Here is a 21,396-nt window from a genome sequence, read left to right as displayed (position 1 = left end):
TCTTTTATATCTGCCAAAGAAGAATTTCAGCTAGATGTGAAAAATTAAATTCTATTCTAATAATGGTACTTTAGCCACATTAACTAAAAAAAATCTGGGTTTAATGTAATTCTAAAACAACTGACTAATGTTCCCCTTAATGCTTTATTCTACTGTATGATATTCATGTTCAGTTTTCTAAAGCAGACTCTTGAAATGTCATGTATATCATTGTTAAATAATCATTATATATTTGGAAATGCCATTGCAATGTCATATAATGGAATTATGGGGGGAAAAATACAAGGAATATAATGATGTGTGTTCTTTGCCAATGCTTGTTGGATAAGTTCTAGAAGTTTACAAAGATCTACTATTGCTCTAATTCAAGATTTTATTAAAGCAAATGAGTACTTGACAAATTTTCAATGAAGATAAAAAAAATGGCATAGTATATTATATTTTCTCATTGATATCACACTACATGTGAATGAACTAAGTTTATACCTCCCCGAGGAGGGGAAAAAAAAAAAAGAAGCTGATTTGTGACCCAGCCAGACAGGCATAAAATTTGAAATTGAAATTTTTCAGAGTATACAATCCAATGATAGTATGCAATAATAATTTTACATTTTTCTAACATAAAACAATTTTAAGAAAAATTTGAAAACTGATATACTGACATTGATAAACTTAGTTGTTTATAAATTTATATAACACCACTTTGAATTCAATATTAATTATATTTAGTTGGTATAAGTTTTAGTAAATTTATTTAACTTGGAAAGACATTTTGAAATCGATATGCATTTGTTTCAAAGTCAAATAAAATCTTCCAAAAAAGAAGATCCAGTTGTGTCAATGTATATGCATATAATACAAAAATAATTTTTTGGCACTTGATTCATTTATTGGAACTTTTAACTATGCTTGGAATTATGTAAGTCTATTTTTTCAACTGTAAATCTTATGAAATCTAATACAGATCAAATATTTCCAATGAAAATTTTATTTCCAAATTGAGATATAAGGGATAAAATACAAAATGGATTTAGAAATTTTAGTATAAAACATGTAAAATACCACTTTAATAATATGGTTTCATCCTCTTGGAGCTTTAGTTTTCTCATCTGTAAGATGAGAATAAAAACATATGTCTTAAAATGTTGTTGTGAGGATTGACAAGTACAAAAGTACTAAACATATGAAGGGACTTCATAAACAGTATCCTTGCAAAACTAAAGCTCTGATCAGAAGTATGTGGCCAGTGAATAAGGGTTATTATCCCAGACTTCTTTGGAAATGACCCTTTGTAACAGTACTTTACCAAGTAAAGCAACTATATTTTCCATGTCTGGAAAGAAAATGAAAGCAAAACAAGCCCCAGTTTTGGCAGATCTCAGAAACAGCTGTAAGGGTCTAATCTTGTGCCTTTTGGGATTCTATTATAATCTAACTCTACACTGTCCATTAGGTTAACCACTAACCATTTGTGGTTGTAATAATTAACTGGTACTTCTGTTTCTAGTCAAGATGGAGTAAAAAGGCCCAGATTTATCCTTCTGCCTAAGTAATGAAAAAAGTAGAAGAAAATATATAAAAGAATGACATTCAAAACACTAGACATAGGTAATAGAGGACAGTGATTCCCAAGGGATGGAAAACAAGCAAGGTAAGCTCTATTCACTACTCCCTGAAGAAAGAGTTCACAGAGGAGAGTCCTAAAGACGGAGAAAGTTCTCAGCAGGAAAACTTTGGAGATGCACAGAGGCTTTCTTAAGTACTCAGCAGAGCAATGATTATCACATACATGTGAGGAAACTAACCGAGTCTGGGGAAAGAACCACCCCAAATAATTAGAGAGAACAATCCTCAGGGATCATGCAGGGATGGGAAAAGTGCATGTCTCCATCTACCAGAGAGGAAAATCTCATAATTCATGAGCACTGGCTAGAGTACAAAGATGGGTCTTGCCTCAGTAAGTGGGGAAAAATACCCTTAAACTAAATGAAGCTGTGGTCCTGCTAACAAAACTTATAAGACATAATAGGATCAAAAATTGTTTCCCAGTAACCTATCTGCACCCAGGACAGAGATCAGGGATATTTATAATTCCTATAAAAATAACCAGCACCCAAAAAAATAAAAATTCACAATATCTGACACTCAAATCAAAAGTTATCAGGTATGGAAAGCAGTAGAGAAATATAACCCATTCACTGAGAAATCAGTCAACTGAAATGGACTCAGAAATGACAGAATTAGTAGACAGGGACACTGAAACAGTTACAATGACTATACTTCATATGTTCAGAAGCAAGAGGAAAGACTAAAAATGTTAAACAGAGATATCAACATATAAAAATAAGACCCAATTTGAACTTCTAGAGATGAAACCTACATTGTCTGAAATGGAAAACACAGTGAGTGGGATTAACAATAGATTATACATTTCAGAAGGAAAGATTAGAGACCTTGAAGGCAAAACAATAGAAACTATCCGAAACGAAACACAAAGAAAAACGAATGAAAAAAAAAAAAAACCTATGGCATTGGTGAATTGTGGCACCATATCAAGTGATCAAATACACTATAATTGGAATCACCAAAGGAGGAATGAGGGAAACCAAAAAATAATGCCTGGAAAACTTCTAAACTTGATGAAAACAGCCAATAGAGCCAAAAAACAAAACGAAACAAAATTCCAAGCACAATAAAGATGAAGAAAACTATACCACATCTCATAATCAAATTGCTTTAAAATCAATGATAAAGAAAAACATCTTAAAGGCAGACAAAAAAGAGACACATATAGAAAATGAAAGATAGGAAAAAGACTAAATGTTTTCCCTCAGGAAACAAAACTAGTTTGTCTAATCTCACCACTTCTATGCAACTTGTTAGTGGAGATCCTATTCTGTGCAATAAAACCGGTAAAAAAATAAAATACATTCACATAGGGAAGGAAAATGTTAGATTCTTTTTACTTACAAGATATAATATTTTAAAAAAGATTTATTTATTTATTTGACAGAGAGAGAATGGGAGAGAGCACAAACAGGGGGATCACCAGAGGAAGAGGAAGAAGTAGGTTCTCCACTGAGCAGGAAGTTTGATGCGGGGCTCCATCCCAGGATCCTCAGATAATGACCAGAGCTGAAGGCAGATGCTTAACCAACTGAGCCACCCAGGTGCCCCCATAATTATCTATGTTAAATATCTAATGGAATCTACCAAAAAGTTACTAGACTAATAAATGAGTTTATCAAGATTGTGGAGTATAAGGTCAATATGCAAAAATCAATAGTATTTCTATATACTATCAACTAACAATTGGATATTAAAATTAAGAAGCAATACCATTTATAATAGCATGAAATTATAAAATTATGTAGGGATATATCTGACAAAAGATGTGCATGACATACAGATGGGAAACTACAAAACATCGCTGAGAGAAATTACATAAGACCTAAGTAAATGGAGAAAAATACTGTGTTAATGAGTTGGAAGACCCAAAACTGTTAGATCAATTCTCCGAAAGTTATCTATATAATTCAGTGCAATGCCATCAAAGCACCAGCAGGTGTTTTTTTTTTGTTTTTGTTTTTGTTTTGGTAGAAATTGACAAATTGATTCTAAAAATCATTTGGAAATGCAAAGAACCTAGGAGAGACAAAACAAGTCTGAAAGAGAACAAGGTTAAATAGATAACACTACTTGATTTCAAGATTTGCTATACAGCTATAGTTATCAATTATGTTATATTGGCATAAATATATACAAAATTATGAATGGGATAAAAATTCCAGAAACAGATCCACACATATATAGTCAATTATTTTTCAACAAAGTTGCAGGAACATTTCAACAAACAGTGTGGGAATAATTGGATATTCTTAGACAAAAAACCCTACCACCACCACCACAAACAGAAACTAATTTAATCTTTATCTTATAACATACACAAAAATTTACTCAAAACTCACAGTCCCAAATCTAAGAAAATGTAAGCCTTTGCAACTTTAGGTTAGGCAAATATTCTTAGACATGACACTAAAAGGACTATTCATGGGGCGCCTGGGTGGCTCAGTCAGTTAAGCATGTGACTCGATTTTGGCTCAGGTCATGATCTCAGGGTCATGAGATAAAGTCCCTTGTTGGGCCATCATGGGCATGGAGCCTGCTTAAGATTCTCTCTCCCTCTCTCTCTGCCCCTCCCCACCCCTGCTCTCACATATCTGTGCATAGTCTTAAATACATACATACATAAATAAATCTTAAAAAAATAAAAAGATGGGGTGTCTGGGTTGCTCCCTTGTTAAGCATCTGCCTTTGGCTCAGGTCATGATCCCAGTGTCCTGGGATTGAGCCCGCATCAGGCTCCCTGCTCAGCAGGAAGCCTGCTTCTCCATCTCCCATTCCCGCTGCTTGCATTCTCTCTGTTGCTGTCTCTCTCTCTTTCTCTCTCTGTCAAATAAATAAATAAAATCTTTAAAATAAAATAAAAGATAAACATTATTCATAAAATAAAAAATTGATAAACTTGAGTTCATTGGAATTAAAAATTCCTAACTTTGAAAGACACCTTAGAGAGAATGAAAAGACAAGTCACATACTACTGGAAAATATTATCAAATCATGTATATAAAGGACTTGTATCCAGAATATACAAAAATTATCTACAAAATAGACATAAATAACTAGCCCAATAAAAAAGATGAGCAAAAGATTTGGACCATATTTTACTTAAGAAAGATGTATGGATGGCAAATAAGCACATGAGATGCTCAACATCTTTAGTCATTAGGGAAATGAAAATGCAAACTATAATATCAAATATGAAAAAGACTGATCATACTGAGTACATGAGGATATGGAACAAATGGAATTTTTATACAATGCTGGTGGGTATTTAAAATAACAACCAGTTGAGAAAACAATTTCTAAGTTTCTTAAAAAGTTAAATATATACCTGCCGGATAGCCCAGTCATTCCATTCCTATATATCCAAAAGAAATGAAAGCATATGTCCCCACACAGACCTGTACACAGAGTCAAAGCAGCTTTATTTGTAATACCTAAAAAATGGAAACAACCCAAATGTCTATCAGCAAATGGATGGATAAACAGTGAACAAATTGGTGTATATCTACACAATGAAATGTTACTTAGTAATAAAAAGTAATGAACTACTGATAGACACTATTACATGGGTGAATCCCAAATTAACTATGCTGGGTAAAAGAAACCACACCCCCCCCCCTCAAAAAGGTACATTCTGAATAATAGCATTTATATAAAACCCTAGAAAAAGTAAACTAATCTACAGTGACAGATAGTATATCAGTGGTTGCCTGGGGATATGGTGGCAGGGAAGAATAGGAGGGAGAGATTATAAAGGGTTACAAGGAAATTTGGGTGGTTATCTTGATTGAGATAATGGTTCCACAGGCATATAAAAGTATCAAAACTTACATATTTTATACTTTAAATACATGCAGTTTATTACATGTCAATTACATATCAATAAAGCTGTTAACTTTTAAAATTGCTTAAAAGTTCAATTATCAGTTACATTAGTCACATTGCAAATTTTTAAACAGCCACGTGTGACCAGTGGCTACCATTTTGCACAGCGCAAGTGAAGAACATTTCCATCACTGTTCAAAGTACTAGACTTACTGGAGAGCACTGATCTAACTCATAAAGGGAAAAAAAAGGCGCATCTCTTTCGTTTGTTTCTCTGGTATTTACCAACCCTAAACTTCAAGAATGGGATAAACATACCATCATGGCACTGATATATACACTACCCAAGAATCTTTAAAAGCAGATTTTATTAAGTTTATTTTAATGTAACTTTGCTGTGAAGCAAAATATACCCTCTACACACAATCACGTAGCACACTATTCCCTCATTTAGATATCCTAACTTCTATGCATTATTTATTTAATTAGTTTTCTCCAAAGCTCAAGTTGAAGGCAATTTTAAACTAAATGGCGTGGAAAAAATGGAACAATAACACTCTCTTGGAACTTACTTTCTCCTGGTAGTCCAAGTGGTTGTAGCTTCAAAATAACATCTAAATAGGGATATACATATTTTTTATATACTCACAGATATCCTACAAGTTACCCTGAAATATGTAGCATGTTTCAGAATATGCTACATAATGCAACTAAATTTTCCCTTCTAAAAGAATCAAGCATATAATTCACCACAAAGTTTCAAATGTGAGAACAGACATGAAAATACACTATGTTATGTACTGAAATGTTTCACATTCAAGGATCAGTTCATAAAATTAGTAGGACACAGTTGTTTAACTTTGTATTCTAACTAAAGCTTTTTTCTTTCCTTTACTACAGGTCTCAGTTTTGATAGACGTGATTTTATTTAAAAAGACTCAAATTCTCTATTCTGCCCCCACCCTTGTAGCCAATGGACTTGGAAGGCAGAGTCTGTTTGCTCAGTGTTTTTGTTTCAATATACAGAATGCAGGGCTGAGATCCTCCATGGTCCCTGTTCCAAAGCCTGACACCCTAACCCTTTATGTACAGTTTGATGCCTGAGACATCTCTGTCTTAGAAATGGAATAAAGAAAAAGGCAACTGGGGTTGTGGGGAGAGGGGGAGGGAGTCTGGTGGCCAGTGCAGACCACGCAAAATCACCCCCAAACAGTACATTGTAGTAGATAAGCAAGAAGTATAAAAATAGAAACCAAGTCCCTCTGTTGTTTGCAGAAGCAGAACTCACAAGCCAGTTTCACTTACTTTTTTACACCGACAGAGCCATTTTCCTTGTTTTCCATGTCAACAGATAGCATGGGAAGGCTGCAGGGTTCCTTTACTTCAGCAACTAATCAATAAGGGAGAAAAGCTTGTGTTTAATTCTTAGAAAGTGAGAGAAGAATATATATTCTGAATCGGAAACATAGTGGTCCCTTTTACAGCTTCACACCAGTTCATGTATGTTTGTTTAAACCACCAGTTCCCTCAGCGATAGGAGAGATGTGATTAAACCTAAAGAACTGGAGGAGACGGATTGGGGTGCTTTCATCTGTACTGGCACTCCCTGCCTTGACAATAAGCATTTACAAATGAAATTGAATCCTCCTTCAAAACAAGTGCTGTGTGAACTGGCACAGCTTCCCCTGGGTGCCAAGCTCTCACTTAAGACATTGCAACTCATAAATGAGTCAAAGTCAAGATAAACAATCACCCTTTTCCTGCCCCTTCAGACCACGGGCTAGGATTTCTTTTCTTTTTCTTTTTTTTTAATTGTATTTTTTTGTTTGTTTGTTCACTCACAAACCTTCTATTTTTTCATTGCAATGCAAAAGAGCACTTAAAGCTTTTGTCAGCAAGTATTCCCCTACCTCACATATGCTCAACGAAAGCCTCAAAACCTGTCTGTGAGATGGCCACGCTGTGGTAAAGCTGGAAGCTCACAAAAATGTCAGATATCCCTTAGCACAGAAGGTTGGTGCTGGGGAGTGTGTGTGTGTGTGTAAGAGAGGGGAGGCAGCTCATTAGATTTATGTAAAAATCACCAAAATGTCCAAGGAGATATAGTAGCATCCATCACTTTGTCTTTTTGTTTAGTAGGATGAGGACTGTGAAAAAATAAAAAACCCTCCACAATTAATATGCAATTAGCAAGATGAAAAAGCTATGAACAAAACTGCTTTAAAAAACTAGTTCTGAAACGTGCTTGTTCTACAGCTGAAGCCATAAATTAAATACATTTCCTCTCAAATTACTTTATACTTCGGCACTCCTTCTCTAGGGATTACTCTGACATGACAAGTGCATCATTTAGTATATTCACAAGATTTTATCACTGTTCGAGAAGTAGATGATTAACAAATAATACTGTTAAGTGTGGGATAATCTTCACTTCTGATACACACACATACACACACATGTGCACGCGCACACACACACAAACTTTCAGTTGCTAAACCACTTAGATCATTCACAGAGAAATCCAACATTTAATATATATATAGATATTAACATACATTCACACACCGTTACAGAGTAGACAGAAGATAGTGCTGCTGCTCCATGCCAAAAGAAATGATTTCACTTCAGTTGGAAACTGTTACACATTCACCATTTTCTAAGCATCTCAGAAACAAAACAAAACAAAACAAAACACTAACAATGATACTCTGTAACACCATACTACATTGTCTTATTATTATTATTATTATTTTCTTTTTGTGGAAGAGTAAAAAGAAAACCTACCTAGAAGCAACTAAAACATGTCATTTTTTATAGGCTTATCAAGAGCAGCCAAAGAAACCCCAATGTTTTCTTTCACAAAGTAGGCTGGCAAAGGAATTCAATAAGGAGGTACAATTTGACACAGTGAAATAAAACCAGGCTGGCTCTCAGCCAACATGACGTTAGGAATCACACACAAGCTGCACCAACTGCCTTCTGGTTCATGGCTGACTTTTTAAAGCTACAGTGTGCCTGTTCACTTTTGCTAACTACCTTCAGCACAATTAGTGGAAGTGAATGAATCAGGAGTCCAAGAACTGCAGAACTCTCCCTGCACCTGTCTTGTAAAGAAAAACCTGCAGTATCGATAGCCTCTTATTTACTCTCTCCCCCAACCCCCTTCATGGTTGCTGCATGATAGATCCTTGCTGTTGTTCTGAGCAGGAATGTCATGTTTTGAAAACTATTTTTCTCCCCCATGGGAGAAAAAAAAAAAAAAAAAACAAGAGAAAATAAGAGAAAGAACCTAGCACTACTGGCTATAATCAGTAAATACTCAGGAGCTACAGACCTGTGTTACACTTTCTTCCTAACAGAGACTCATGGACAAAGTTCCCAGGGCTGGCTTTTAAGCAATCTCTTTAAGAATAAGGAAAGCACTGCCCAGCAGAAAATCCTTTTCTTCATTATGCAGGAAGTAACATATTTCAGAGGATGCAAAGTGGATGACCAGATCTTTTGAGAACACCTACATTCTTTTATTTTGGCATTCAACCCACCATATGAAGTCAGCCAAAATGAAAAATGAAACAAATCTCATTCTACAAAAACAATTAGTTCTGGGAGGTTTAATCTTAACTGTTTATTCCAGTTGCATACAAAGCGTAATTCAACAAATCTAACTAACACTATCCATGAGCACCACGTCCTATATTAGTTACATATGAAAAAGAAGATACTATGCCAATCTCCAAATTTATAGTATCTCCCCCCATTCAGGAAATGGGAAGGTGGCACAGGGAGACTAGGCATGATCTTTTAATTTACTCTGGCCAATCTCACAGTTCCCTTGCTTGGCTGAAACCACGGCTGAGTGGAAACATTCCCATTCCACAAATATGTCATAGATACACAGAAAGCATGCATAGCTTTCATCAAAAGAAACAACATTCAATATTTGGACACTTTTAAGTCAAGATGTCAACTAAACTACTTAAGATAGGGCAGAAAGAATACAGGTTCCCAAGAGGGATTGTAGAAAAAAAAAAAAAATCATCTGTTGCTATATGACTGCGTAGAACTCAGGAAGAACTGAGGAGAAAGTAATAGGTCTCCCTTTTCTTTAATAATTTTTTAAGGGCCCTAGGAGAAGATTAGAAATTATAATCTAAATTTGCAACCTGAATTTCAAAGTCAAATTTCTTTCCCCCTCATCTATTCCACGAAGGATATTAGAAAAGTTCAACTTCATGAAAGATCATGACTGAGAAAGATTTCAAATGCTCTCTCTGCCCATCTTCACCATTCCTCCTCTGAAAAAGCAAATGATAATTTAGGGACAAATTCTAAAAACAACAATAATAATAACAATAATTTAGGGACAAATTCTAAGTGTTCATTTATTTTTGAGGACCATTTTTTTTGAGTCTGGTCAAACAGGGGAGTCTTATCACCACTGATCAAAATGATGAACTCTTCTGGAGATAGAGAGCCCTTTCATCAACAGATTTCATAATGCTTTGGGAGTTGATCTGAAATTCCTGAAATGTGCTCCAACTAAATTCAGATGGGCTGGGGTGTGAGTCCTGGGGGGAAGGATGGATGGGAAACGTGTCTCAACAGCACTGTCAAGCCAATGGCTCAGAACAAAATCAGGTCAGCTCTGAATCTTGAAAGGAGAGGCAAAGAAAATCTAGTTACATGTAACTTTTCCTTAAACACCCCTACAGGAGGAAGGTTTCTGTGAAGTTTCTCCAAGATTTTCTTCCTACACATAAAGGACATCTCCTTCTCTCTCCTCTGCTGTGATCAAGTTTGCCTGTTAGATAACGGTAAAGATTTCAGAAGATGATGTAGGAAATCAATCCCATTTTATGGGGGAAAAAAAGAGTCAAGAAAGCATTTTAAATTCTAACAAGGGCAGGTTTCACTCATCAGCTAGTTTCTAACTTGGGAATAAATCGACATTTGTGGGTAGAAGTATATATACTGGTACTCACCCACTTCCTCCTTACTCTCTCCAACAAACTGATTTAACTCTCTTCTCCACTAATAAAAATGATGCGTATGTATATTGTATATGGTATGTGTATACAGCCTGTAGGATAAACAAAGTGTGTGTATGTATGTATGTTTATGTGATGTGTATGCTGTGTGTAATACGTATGGTATGTGTTTGTGGCGTGTGTAGTGTGTAGAGTGCACGGTGCGTTTTTATGGGCGCGGGTGTGTAGTGTGTTAAGTGTAGGGTGAGAGAGACAAACAAGATCGTCTGATCCATTATTCTGATATTACGGGATGCGCTAGAATAACTTGGGAGATCCTCGTGTTGGGATTCTGAAGCAGAACTTTCGGGCACAGTTGAGAATGGGCTGAGGAGGGGAGATGAGTCAGCAAGGGCAGGAAGCTGGTGCCTCTGATAGAGCTTCTTTTATTGTTCAGGACTCACTCCCCCCATCCCAGCCCCCACCCCGGGAACCGGCGGGGTCCCAAGGGACCCACTCGCCCTGCCTCCCGTCGGGGAACCGGCCCGCAGGAGTGTCCAGCCCACATCGCAGAGTGCAGACCTGGGTCCACGTGGCTGCCGAAGAAACCTCGAGAAGTCGCCGGAGGGCAGGGCCGTGCTCACCGCGTCCCTAAGGGCGTCTCAGGGGAGCGGGAGGAGCGGCCTGGAGAGCGAGCGGTGGGGCAAGACTGAAGGCAGGAGAGGGGACGCCTGGAAGCCTCTTGGAGGAGCGGCGCCGTCCGATAGACAAACGACTCGCTGGTGGCACCGGCGACCAGAGGGGAAAGTTTCTGACTAAGACTTCCAAGAAGAAACCGTTCGTCTTTGAGTTTGGGGGCTCCCCGGGGAGCCCGTCTGTGGAAAGGGAGTGTGGGGGTGTGGCGCTCGCTGGGCGCCCAGCCGCGCCGGTGCCACCACCCAGTCCCATCCTGCGAGCTCGGCCCCGCAGCCCCGGCGAGCCGCAGCTCTCGGCGGAGCCCGGCACGCTTCTGCCCCCAGTTCCACTCCAGGGTGACACATTCCACGCTCGTGGGTGCAACAAGCTGCGGGAGCACCGGACACACAGCAGTGACGAGGGAGGGCAGGGCGGTTTTTATTGTGGTTTTCTTCGTTTCCTTTAATCCTGGAGAGGGTAGAGGGTGGCCGCGTTCCCAGTGCCCTCGCAGCACGAGCGTATCACTTACCTCCCCGCATGGCCGGCGCCGGGAGGCTTTCCCCCGCGCAGAGCTCGGCGGCCGCCACGCGCCCAACCCGGGTGCAGCCGGCCGGGCGCGCGCGCGGCACGCCGGGACTTGTAGTCCTCCGCCGGCGGGCGGGGCGGGGGTCCGAGGGCTGGGGCCACCAGGAAGCCGAGAGGTCGGGGAGGGAGGGCGCAGGGCGGGGGCCGTTTGAAAGTCAGGGACGACCTTTGCAACAGCTTAAAACCTCCAGGGAGCTGGGGGAAAGGAACATTCCTAGAGAGAGTTTTAAATTGGGGGTGTTCAGGCCAATACCATTATTGCCCGGTCTTACTGGCTCACGACCTGTTGAACTTCTTAAGCTGGGTTTGGGCGGTAATGACAAGTAGACATTTCCCGAGCCAAATTCATATTATTTGGGGCCTTACTCTTCCTTCACTCCGAGCACAAACTTGGCGTGCTCCACTTGGAACACCTTTGCTTTCTTTCACAGAGTAACTCAGCTGAACCCCGGGGCATGCGAAGGTAGGGTGACTATATCTCACTTTACGTTTGCAGAGCACTCCACAGTTCACAGAGCACCTTTCATTTGGTTCCTTTTGTTGAAACGATAGAACAACACTGAGTTAGACAGGGAAGAACTTAAGATGCAGGAAGTTTTTTGTATCCGCTTTATTCATTTCCTTTTCTAACCCTGCTTTCAGCAGCTGGGAGAGAAGGAGGGCTTTGGGCAGATGTGGTGGGCGCAGTAAAAGAAGAGCCTGCCCTGAAGGACTCTCTTGAAATAGCTGGTGGGTGAATCCTTAGTAAGGAAATAAGTAAAATCAAGGAACCTATGGGTGGGAAGAATGGACCGGGAAGCATAGAGACTGAATGGAAGATTGTGATCAGGCTAGAATCAATAAGGAAAAGTGGTAGATGGATAATGGAGGGAGGAAGAGGAAAGAAATGGTGTGGGAGGGGGATGGATGGGGGTGGATGGGGGCGGGGTGTAAAGACTGACTAGAAGGTTGTGATGAGACTAGAGGCAATATGAAAATGTTGTATCAGGGGAAACAAACAAACAAACAAAAAGCAAAGAACAACGGGGATTTTAAAAGCCAGACAGAGCTGGGATCCTGGTGTCACTTTGGAGCTAGCTTTATGAACGTAAGTAAGTTATTTGACTTCCCCATACCTCTTTTCCTCATCTCTAAAATTTCAATAATAATAACTCCTACTTTATTATGTGGTCATACAGATTAAAAGAGATGGGAAGCATTTAGTATAGTGGCTGGCATATAATGAGCACTGGATCGCCACTATACTAAATATAAATAACGTGTTATTTATAAATACTAATAAATACTATCATTACCTCCTTTTGTGGAAATATCAAAAGATAAATGGGAGTTGAAGTTCCAGTTGAGAGGCTGTGACAGTATTCTAAGTCACAGGTAATACGAGCTTAAACTACAGTAATAGAAAGGGAGCAGATATGAGACACTTCCAAGGCAAAATGAACAGGGAGCAGGGCAATCAACTGAATGTGGGCTTGAGGACTAGGGTCCAAAGATAAGTGTCACTTCTAGATTGACTAAATGGATGATAGGTACAATGGATGGAATAACAAATTTTAGAGGAAGATGACTAGTTTAATTTTGGACATGTATAATTGAGGCTTTCTGTGTATGAATGACAGAATGTCAATTGGAAGTATGGACTTGGGTATTCTGTGTAGAAACGAAACTTTGAGAATTAATTCCTTAGGAGAGTGAGTTGAAGACCTCGTGGAGTGGGAAAAGGAAGGGCAGGGGCATCTGGGTGACTCAGTTGTTTAGGCATCCTCCTTTTGATTTCTGCTCAAGTCATGTGAGATGAGCCCTGCTTGGGACTACGCTCAGCGGGGAGTCTGCTTGAGAGTCTCTCTCCTTTTCTCTCTGTCCCTCCCCCTGTTCTCTCTCTTTCTCTCAAATAAATAAGGAAGGGCATTGGAGATGGGTAAGGGGAGGAGAAGAGTCAATGACACCTGGCAGGAACTGCAGAAGTGAAATTGGGAAAGCTGCAGGAGTGCCATGACTTGGAAGCCAAGGAAGGAAGGAGAAGTGAAGAGGAGTTTATTAACAGGTCAAATGCTATAGAGAGGTAGCCAATGACAATAGAAAAGCAGGCTACTGGATTTACGGAACCAGTCTGCTGGGATGGATCTACCTCCGGGAGTTGTTTTGGAAATTTACCAGAGTGATTTTGCTTGTCCCAGGGACTGGGGAGGGAGGACTACTGGAATGTAGTTGGTGGAGCCAAAGATGCCAGGTATCTTGCAGAGCCCAGGCTAGTACTGCACAGCAAAGAATTTCCTGCATTTGGTGTGACTTGATTATTCTACTGTCCATTCATGTAGATGAAAAAGCTATTTACATTTACTGGAGTCTAGAGTCTTTTTATATATAAACATAAAGTGTTTTTCACATAGTTATAAGATGTATTGACTTTTCCTGGAATGTAGTACGTTGAATGGCAATACAGTGTTTGGAATTTGAATCACCAATACAGTTCATTTAATGGCTGTCCATTTCACAGGGATTCCACAGATGAATGCAGGCATCTGATTGCTTCATTGCGTCTTTTAGTTTAGGGATGCCTGAGCAGTTCCATAATGAATCACACATTTACTTTTTCCTTTATATTACAGTTAAGGCATCACTTTGAATTTTTTAAAAAATTATATGTGTAGGTAGTTTATGACTTTCCTTTCACAGTGTTAAGGAGCAGATTGCCCTGTTTTTATTATGAAAAGAGGCATACGTTTGACAAGGCTGAGAATTGGTCAGTCGACAAATATCTTTTGAGTGATCTTTTGAGTGCCTTATGTACTAGGCACCTTTCTAGATACTTGAGCTACATAAATAATTGAATCAGAATTTTACTGCTCTTGTGGAGCTTATACTCTAATGTGAGTGTGGGAAGAGGCAGACAATAAATAATAAACATAAATTAAGTAAGTAAATTCAATGGTAGATTAGAAAGTGTTTTGAAAAAATAAAGTAGGATAAAGGAGATTGGGAAGACAGGAGAGTGTTGGTTGAAAGGTTAAATATAATGATCAGGATAAATTTTATTGAGAAGATGACATTCAAGAAACAATTTGGAGTTGATAAAGGAATGACTGTGTGGACTTCTGAGAAAAGAACATTCCAGGGAGAGAGAACAGTTAGGCATAGGCCACAAGGCGAGCGTGTGGCTGGAGTTTTCAAGGAACAGCCAGGATGTCAGTGTGGCTGGACTGGAGAAAGCCAGAGTGAGAAAGAGGAGGACTGAGGGTGACCACTGGGTTGGTGATATAAGGCTTGGAGAGTATAACGAGGACTTGGGCTTACACACTGAATGAAATGGGCAGCTATTTATATGACGTGGTCAGGCATATTTTGGAAGGATTATCCTGGCTGCTATATCTAGAAGGGATCATAGAGAGCAATGGAGAAAGCTGCATGGGCAAAGAGCAATTGCGGTAACCCAGGCAAGCAATAATAGTGGCTTGAACCAGATTAATAGCAATGAAAACTGATGTGGGAGAGGAATCACAAATTCCAGAGGACTCAGTGGAAGAGTTCAGGGGTTGGGGTAGTCTGGAACATGGAGACAGATGAGGGGACATTTGGAGCCTTGTGGGAAGGACACTGTGGGAAAAGTCTCCTAACATTTCTTTTACTTATTTTTTTATTTCTTGAAGTTTTCCTTTGTGTATTTTATATTATTTGATATATGAAGATTCATACTAGCAATACTAACTTCATTGCTTATGAAGCAGTTGTATATTCTTTGCTGTCATAAAGTGTCTCTGTCTCATTTAATCATTTTTTTTAAAATGGCTTATTCTATCCTACTTGAAATTATTTTAATGAGATATGTTTAACTTTATCTGTTGTGTCTGTATACATTTGGAATGCTTGTTCCTTTGTTTTCTCTTTTGCTTTAAGATCTGTTTTCTTCATTCTCGTTTTGCTTTTTGTTTTTATCTTCCTCTGTGTAGCAGTTATTTTTTGCAGTGGAACAAACTACCCCCCACCCTGGCAGCTTAAAACAGCACACACGTTAACCTTGTACGTTCTGTGGGTCAGGAATCCTGGCACGGCTCAGCTGAGTCCTCCGCTTCAGGTGTTGTGCTGGGCACCGTACCCAGCTGAAGGCTCCCGTTGGGGAGGATCTGCTTTCAAGCTTTCCCACATGGTTGTTGACAGGATTTAGTTCCTCTTGGGCAGCCAGAGAGCCTCCGTTTCCTGTCATGTGGGCCTCAGCTTAGGGCCACTCACAACATGGAGGCCTGGCTTAATCAAAACAAGTGTGAGAGAAGAAGCAGAGAAAGGGTGTCAGCAAGATGGAACTCACAGTCTTTAAAAGCGCAACTTCGGAACTGAAATCCATCACTTTGCCACATTCTCTTTGTTAGAGACAAGTCATTACGTCTAGCCTACACGTAAAGGCATGCTACCAGGAGTTGGGGATCACTGGGAACCACTTGAGAAGGCCACCTACCATGCTCTAGCAATTTAGAAGTTGTAAAGAGTATTAAATTATATGTTTACATTTATACTTCTTAGTTTACCTTAGAAATGAAATGATGGTGAAAGATGATGAAATTAATCTACTTAAACTATTTTCTCCTCCCCACCCTCCCCCTCTCTGTTAGTTTGGAGAGCAAACATGATTCTTGTCTCTCTCTCTATTATCATCAAAGTATTATTCTTTATCTTATATAATTTTTCTTTTAAGTGTTATAGCAATTACATTTCACTTTATGGCATAGAATCCTAGTTACTTAAATATAATTTCATGCACAAAGAGATTCAAAGCTCATCACCAAACCTTTTCTACCTCATGACTTTCTCATTCATGAATTCATTATTGTTACTCATCTGTTCATTGTCCTGATTTTTTTTTTGCTGACAGATTCTTCAGAAGTTCATAAATGTTATGCTTCTTGAGTTCTTATGTATTTGAGAATTTCTTTTTCTTACCATTACATATGAAAGGTTAGACCAGGCATAGAATTTTTTTTCTTTAATATTCATTAGCCACTGTTCCATTTTCTCCTAGCATCTAATATTGTCTGATTTCGTTTTTGAGGATGACATTTTCCTTTGGCCTGGATGACCATAGTTTTTTTTGTTTGTTTGTTTTGTTTTTTACAGTCCTTGAAGTTCCCAGGGGGGGAAAAAAAAGCTTTTATTAAATTTTCTTGGAATGTGGTAAGATTTTTATTTCAGAAAATTCTTCTATTATGTAAATTTTTTTGGTTCCACGTATTCATTCACAGCTTCAAAGATAGCAGTCATTCCTGTCAGTTTTCTCTTGTTTGTTTTCTGCCTCTTTCATCTTCCCCCTCGTCACTTTCATTCTGTGTCATTTTCCACTAAATTCTATGTGATTTTTTTTCAATAGCTTGCCCTCCATGTCCAATTTTCTTCTGTTTAAATTCTATTCCTTGATGCTCTCAGTGTGATTTTCAGGGATTTAATTTTTTCTACTTATTTCCTCTACTTTTCCAGATTTCTTTTATTTTTACTGTTGCATGGATCCTATGCTATTTTTTTCCCCTGACCTTTCTTGAAGGAAGTCGAGGAGATTTATTAGTTGATTTCATCAAGAATAAATAAAGTGAGCATCTTGCCTTGCTTTATTGACCTGTGTACGGTTTGAATCATCCATCTAAAATGTAAACCAGAGTACTGAGTGTTGATGGCTCATAGTCTTTAGTCAGTCATTCAGTGATGGATAAGCTGGGACAGGAGGAAAATCTGGTGTGAATAAAGAGAGACATGGAGAAAGAAAGTAGGGGAGGCGGAGAAGGAGGGAGAGAGTTTTACTTCTTTGTTTTTTTTTTTTTTTCCCACTTACCTATTACTAACATTTTAAAACAAAGTATTCAAGTGATTCATAATAATATAAGAAGCAATTTTAAAAAACTACTCAATATCCAAATGAAAATAAAGTATCAATACCAGAGGAGAAACAAAAATGAAGATAAGTAGCTGCAGCATCCTACGAAGTTATTAAATTAAATTATGGCTGAGTTTTTAAGCTTCCTAGCAACCAAAGCAAGAAAAAAATACATAATTTTTAAAAAAAGAAAAGAAAAAAACCCACATATTTGATATATGGTTTTCATTGACTCTAAATGAAAACCTATGAGTTATACAAGGGGGAAATTTTTGTCATGTTTGGTTCTGAAAAGAAATCAAAGGGAGCAGGATTCTTAATGAATTTGATTAGTAAATACAATAGTGCCATTCATTAAGCTATTTCTTACAGCATTGTTTAATTAAAGGTGAAAATCTGGCATCTCCACGTAGTCCAGAAAAGGCACATTCCTGTGGTTCATATATTGTGGGATCCAAGCCTATTTAGAAGATAAAATCATCTCTTTGGAGGAGTAACTAATGTCTTTGGGTTGAAATGTGTCCTCCAAAAAAAATATGTTGAAGTCCTAATCCCCAGTACCTTAGAATGCAACCTTATATGGAAATAGAGACATTGCAGATATAATTATTTAGATGAAGTTGTACTGGAGTGGGAGGTATTCTTGTAAGAAGAAATGAGACAGAGAGAAAGGTGCCGTGTGAGGACAGACTTAGAGGGAAGATGAAGGGAAAGACAAGTTATGTGGCCTCAAGCTAAGGGACACCTGGGGCTGCCAGAAGCTGGAAGAAGCAAGGAAGGACCCTTCCGTAGATGTGTCAGAGGGAGGCTGGTTCTGCCAAAACTTTGATTCAGACTCTGGCTTCCAGACTATGAAAGAATACATTTCTGTTGTTTTAAGGCACCCAATTTGTGGAACTTTATTATGGCAGTCTTAAGACACTGATACAGATAGACTGCATTTCATTCAACAGTGTTTTATAAAAATTAGTTCTCCCAACCAAGATTTGATATTGGCTACTTTAATATTGGATATTGACATTTGGTGTTGGGTAGTAGAACGTTTGTTAAGGGACTAAAGAGGTCTTGTGTGCTGATATTGAAGATGAATCCATATGCTTTAAATGAAAAACCTGTAAATATTGTTAAGGTAAACATTCCCTGTGAACATTGTTATACCTAAAATTCACACCTAGAATGCTGGTCAAGAGTCAAACATACACTTGAAAACAAATTCAGGGTTGTTGTTGTTGTTTGTTTGTTTTTTTTAAACAGTGTGGGATTTGTTTTATCACATGAAATAAATAAACGTTGCTAAGATGATTTAGTCTAGAAAGTTTACAAAACATGTAATACCTGCTCCTGGGTAAGAATTGGACTGACAGAAGATCACAAGCCATACATCAGTTAGAAAATGCAGGATAATTTTAGTATAATTCATAAGCCAGGATTTATAACAATGAGTAGGTAGTAGATCAAATTGTTGTTGAAACTACCCCTAATTATTGAAAACTCATCACTGGGATACAGAATACTTACCCTCATGTTCTCCATAGTGGGAAGGATGTATATGCAGACTTCCTCAAAATTGTCTTCCTTCCTTTCTTATTTCTTCCCGCCCAGAGATTTTTATTCCCAGGCAGATGGTACTAAGAAGCAAAAATTTGTACAGTCTCATCCCCTTATCCAAAGGTCATATTTTTGGACATTCTCCAAAACACAGCAGCAGTCTAGAGATATGGAAAGAAGGGGGTAGATCTTGAGATTTAGAAATAATCATAAACTCCTGAATTAAAATTATGAAGTTTGCAGTAGAGATAAGGCCAGTTGGAGGCGGACTTAGTGACATGAGAAAGACACACTTATCAGCAGAGGTAGGATGATTGGTGTCGCTACAGTAATGAATGTTGTATATTGAGATTTGTGCCCATAGTGACAGCTGGACACAGAATTAGACATCTAGGAACAGGGAAGAATCCAGTGTTAAGTTTTCTATATTCTAAGGTATAAGCAATTTGAAGTAATAAAAATAGATGGAGCACTTCTCTTACTCTGAAGAATTTAACATAAGTGATAAAATATATAAATCAAATGATTTATTAGATATATGGATAAATTTAAAAGTAAAATGAATGTTTAACATGGTAAAATAAAATTTTAAAGGAAATAAAAATGTGAGGAAAGAGAGAATATAAAAATATCCATCGCATTTGAAAAATAACAAAATAGAACTTCTAGAAAGGAAAGATGAAAAGATTGAAATTAAAAACCCAGTGAAAGAATTGAGAGTGGAGGAAACCATAGCTGACAGAGAATTAGGGAATGGGAAGCACGGATTGGGAAACCTTACACAAAATGCAGCACAGAGAAAACTGCTAGGAAATACGACAGAGAGGTTCAGTCATGGAAGATAGCATGAGAGAGCTCAGTATGCCTCTAATCAGAATTTCAAGAGCAGATAATACAGGAAAGAAAAAAACAATATTTGAGGACCTAATTAATGAGGCATTTCAGAACTGATGAAAGATAGTAACCTCAGATTCTAAAACCCAGAGGACCCTCAATGAGATAAATTTAAACAGACACAGACACAGACACATAATCACCTAAACACATTTTTGCAAAACTTCAGAATGCCAAAGACAGAAGATATTAAAATTTATCCAAAGCCGAAAATACAGTTTACCAATAAAGCAATTACAATGAGACAGGTGAATTCTGAATAGCAAAAATGGAAGACAAAAGATTGTGGGAAAGTATTTTAAATGTGCTGACGGATAGTAACTGAAATAATTACTTACCCATTAAAACTGCTCATCAGAATAAGTTAGATTATGCTGTAGTAACAAATTAAGGCTGAAACCTCTGTGGCTTAACGAAAGTTTATCTCTTGCATTATGCATCAAGGATAGGTCAGAGTGTGCCCTGCTCTAGACAGTCACCAAGGGACTCAGGCTGACAGCGGCTCTGCTCTTTCTAGCTACATCACCCAGGGTTACATGAGCAATGAGATCATTTCAGGAGGGAAAGAGGAACATGGAGGAACACAGATTCTAACTACCTTTTTCTTGAAGGGAAACATTTTTTCTAATTACAGTCCTTTGACCAGAATGAGTCACAAAGTCCCACACCATCTGCAAAAGAGAGTGAGAAATAAAGAGAGTTACATGGATATTTAGTAAATACTAACTTTCTCTACCAAAACTATTTTTCAAAATGGAGATAAAATAGAGGTAGTTTGGAAAAACACACACTGAGAAAATTTAACATCAAAAAACTCTTAATTAAAGAACTTCTAAGAGTGTCTTCAAGAAGGTGGAAAATGAGGCATGCCTGGCTGGTTCAGTCAGTGGAACATGACACTCCTGATATTGGGGTTGTAAATTTGAGCCCCACGTTGGGTGCAGAGATCACTTAAAACTTAAAACAAACAGATAAACAAACAAACAAAAAAAAAACTTAAAAATTTTTTTTCTAAAAAGAAGGAAAATTATCCAGAAGGAAAGTTTGAGTAACAAAAACTGATGTTGAGTAAAGGAAAAGGCACAATGGTTGGATAAATCTGAATACAAAAAATACAAATAATAAATAATAAAAGTACAACTTGTGGAATTAAAAAATAATAGATTTTAAGGTAGAGTGATGATAGGAGTTAAAACATTCTCACATCCTGAGATATTTGGGAAGGTTATAAAGATAATAAGTATAGAGTCTATTAGGTTAAGCATGCATATTCTGATTTCAAAGGAACTACTTAATGAACAAAAATAAAGCTTATAATTACAAAACTAGAGGAAGGAAATTTTTGGAATTAAAAAATTGAATAAATTAAAATAAGGCAAGAAGAAAAAAGAACAGAAAAGTCAGAACAAATAGAAAGTTTAA

At 37.8% G+C, this 21,396-nt stretch overlaps 1 protein-coding gene and 1 long non-coding RNA gene across 5 annotated transcripts in view; both read right to left on the bottom strand.

Annotated features, from left to right (window-relative positions):
- The window catches only part of SAMD13 (sterile alpha motif domain containing 13), a 42,317-nt gene extending 30,619 nt beyond the window's left edge, over nt 1–11,698 (bottom strand). The window contains exons 1-2 of one of the 3 annotated variants that reach the window (XM_004752702.2): nt 11,623–11,698; nt 6,757–6,841 (exon numbers count right to left, since the gene is read on the bottom strand). In XM_004752702.2, the coding sequence (XP_004752759.1) occupies nt 6,757–6,841; nt 11,623–11,632 (95 nt within the window). In that variant the 5' untranslated portion in view covers nt 11,633–11,698. Of the gene's footprint in view, nt 1–6,756; nt 6,842–8,016; nt 8,188–8,235; nt 8,716–11,622 lie in introns of those variants that run through there. The other 2 variants (XM_004752705.3, XM_004752707.3) reach the window with 2 other exon arrangements.
- A 657-nt stretch (nt 11,699–12,355) lies between these two features.
- On the bottom strand, nt 12,356–20,644 carry LOC123387353. 2 transcript variants are annotated; one of them, XR_006601794.1, is made up of 3 exons: nt 20,573–20,644; nt 19,051–19,241; nt 12,356–15,920 (listed from the first exon to the last, which is right to left on the bottom strand). It is a non-coding gene; the product is annotated as an uncharacterized LOC123387353 (long non-coding RNA). The 2 variants fall into 2 exon arrangements; XR_006601795.1 differs by having other exon boundaries at nt 12,356–15,916.
- Between the last annotated feature and the right edge of the window lie 752 nt (nt 20,645–21,396).

Source organism: Mustela putorius, unplaced genomic scaffold, assembly GCF_011764305.1.
Source record: "Mustela putorius furo isolate JIRA1106 unplaced genomic scaffold, ASM1176430v1.1 tig00003853_pilon_pilon_pilon, whole genome shotgun sequence".
Classification (NCBI taxonomy): domain Eukaryota; kingdom Metazoa; phylum Chordata; class Mammalia; order Carnivora; family Mustelidae; genus Mustela; species Mustela putorius.
This window is presented reverse-complemented; position numbering and strand designations above follow the sequence as displayed.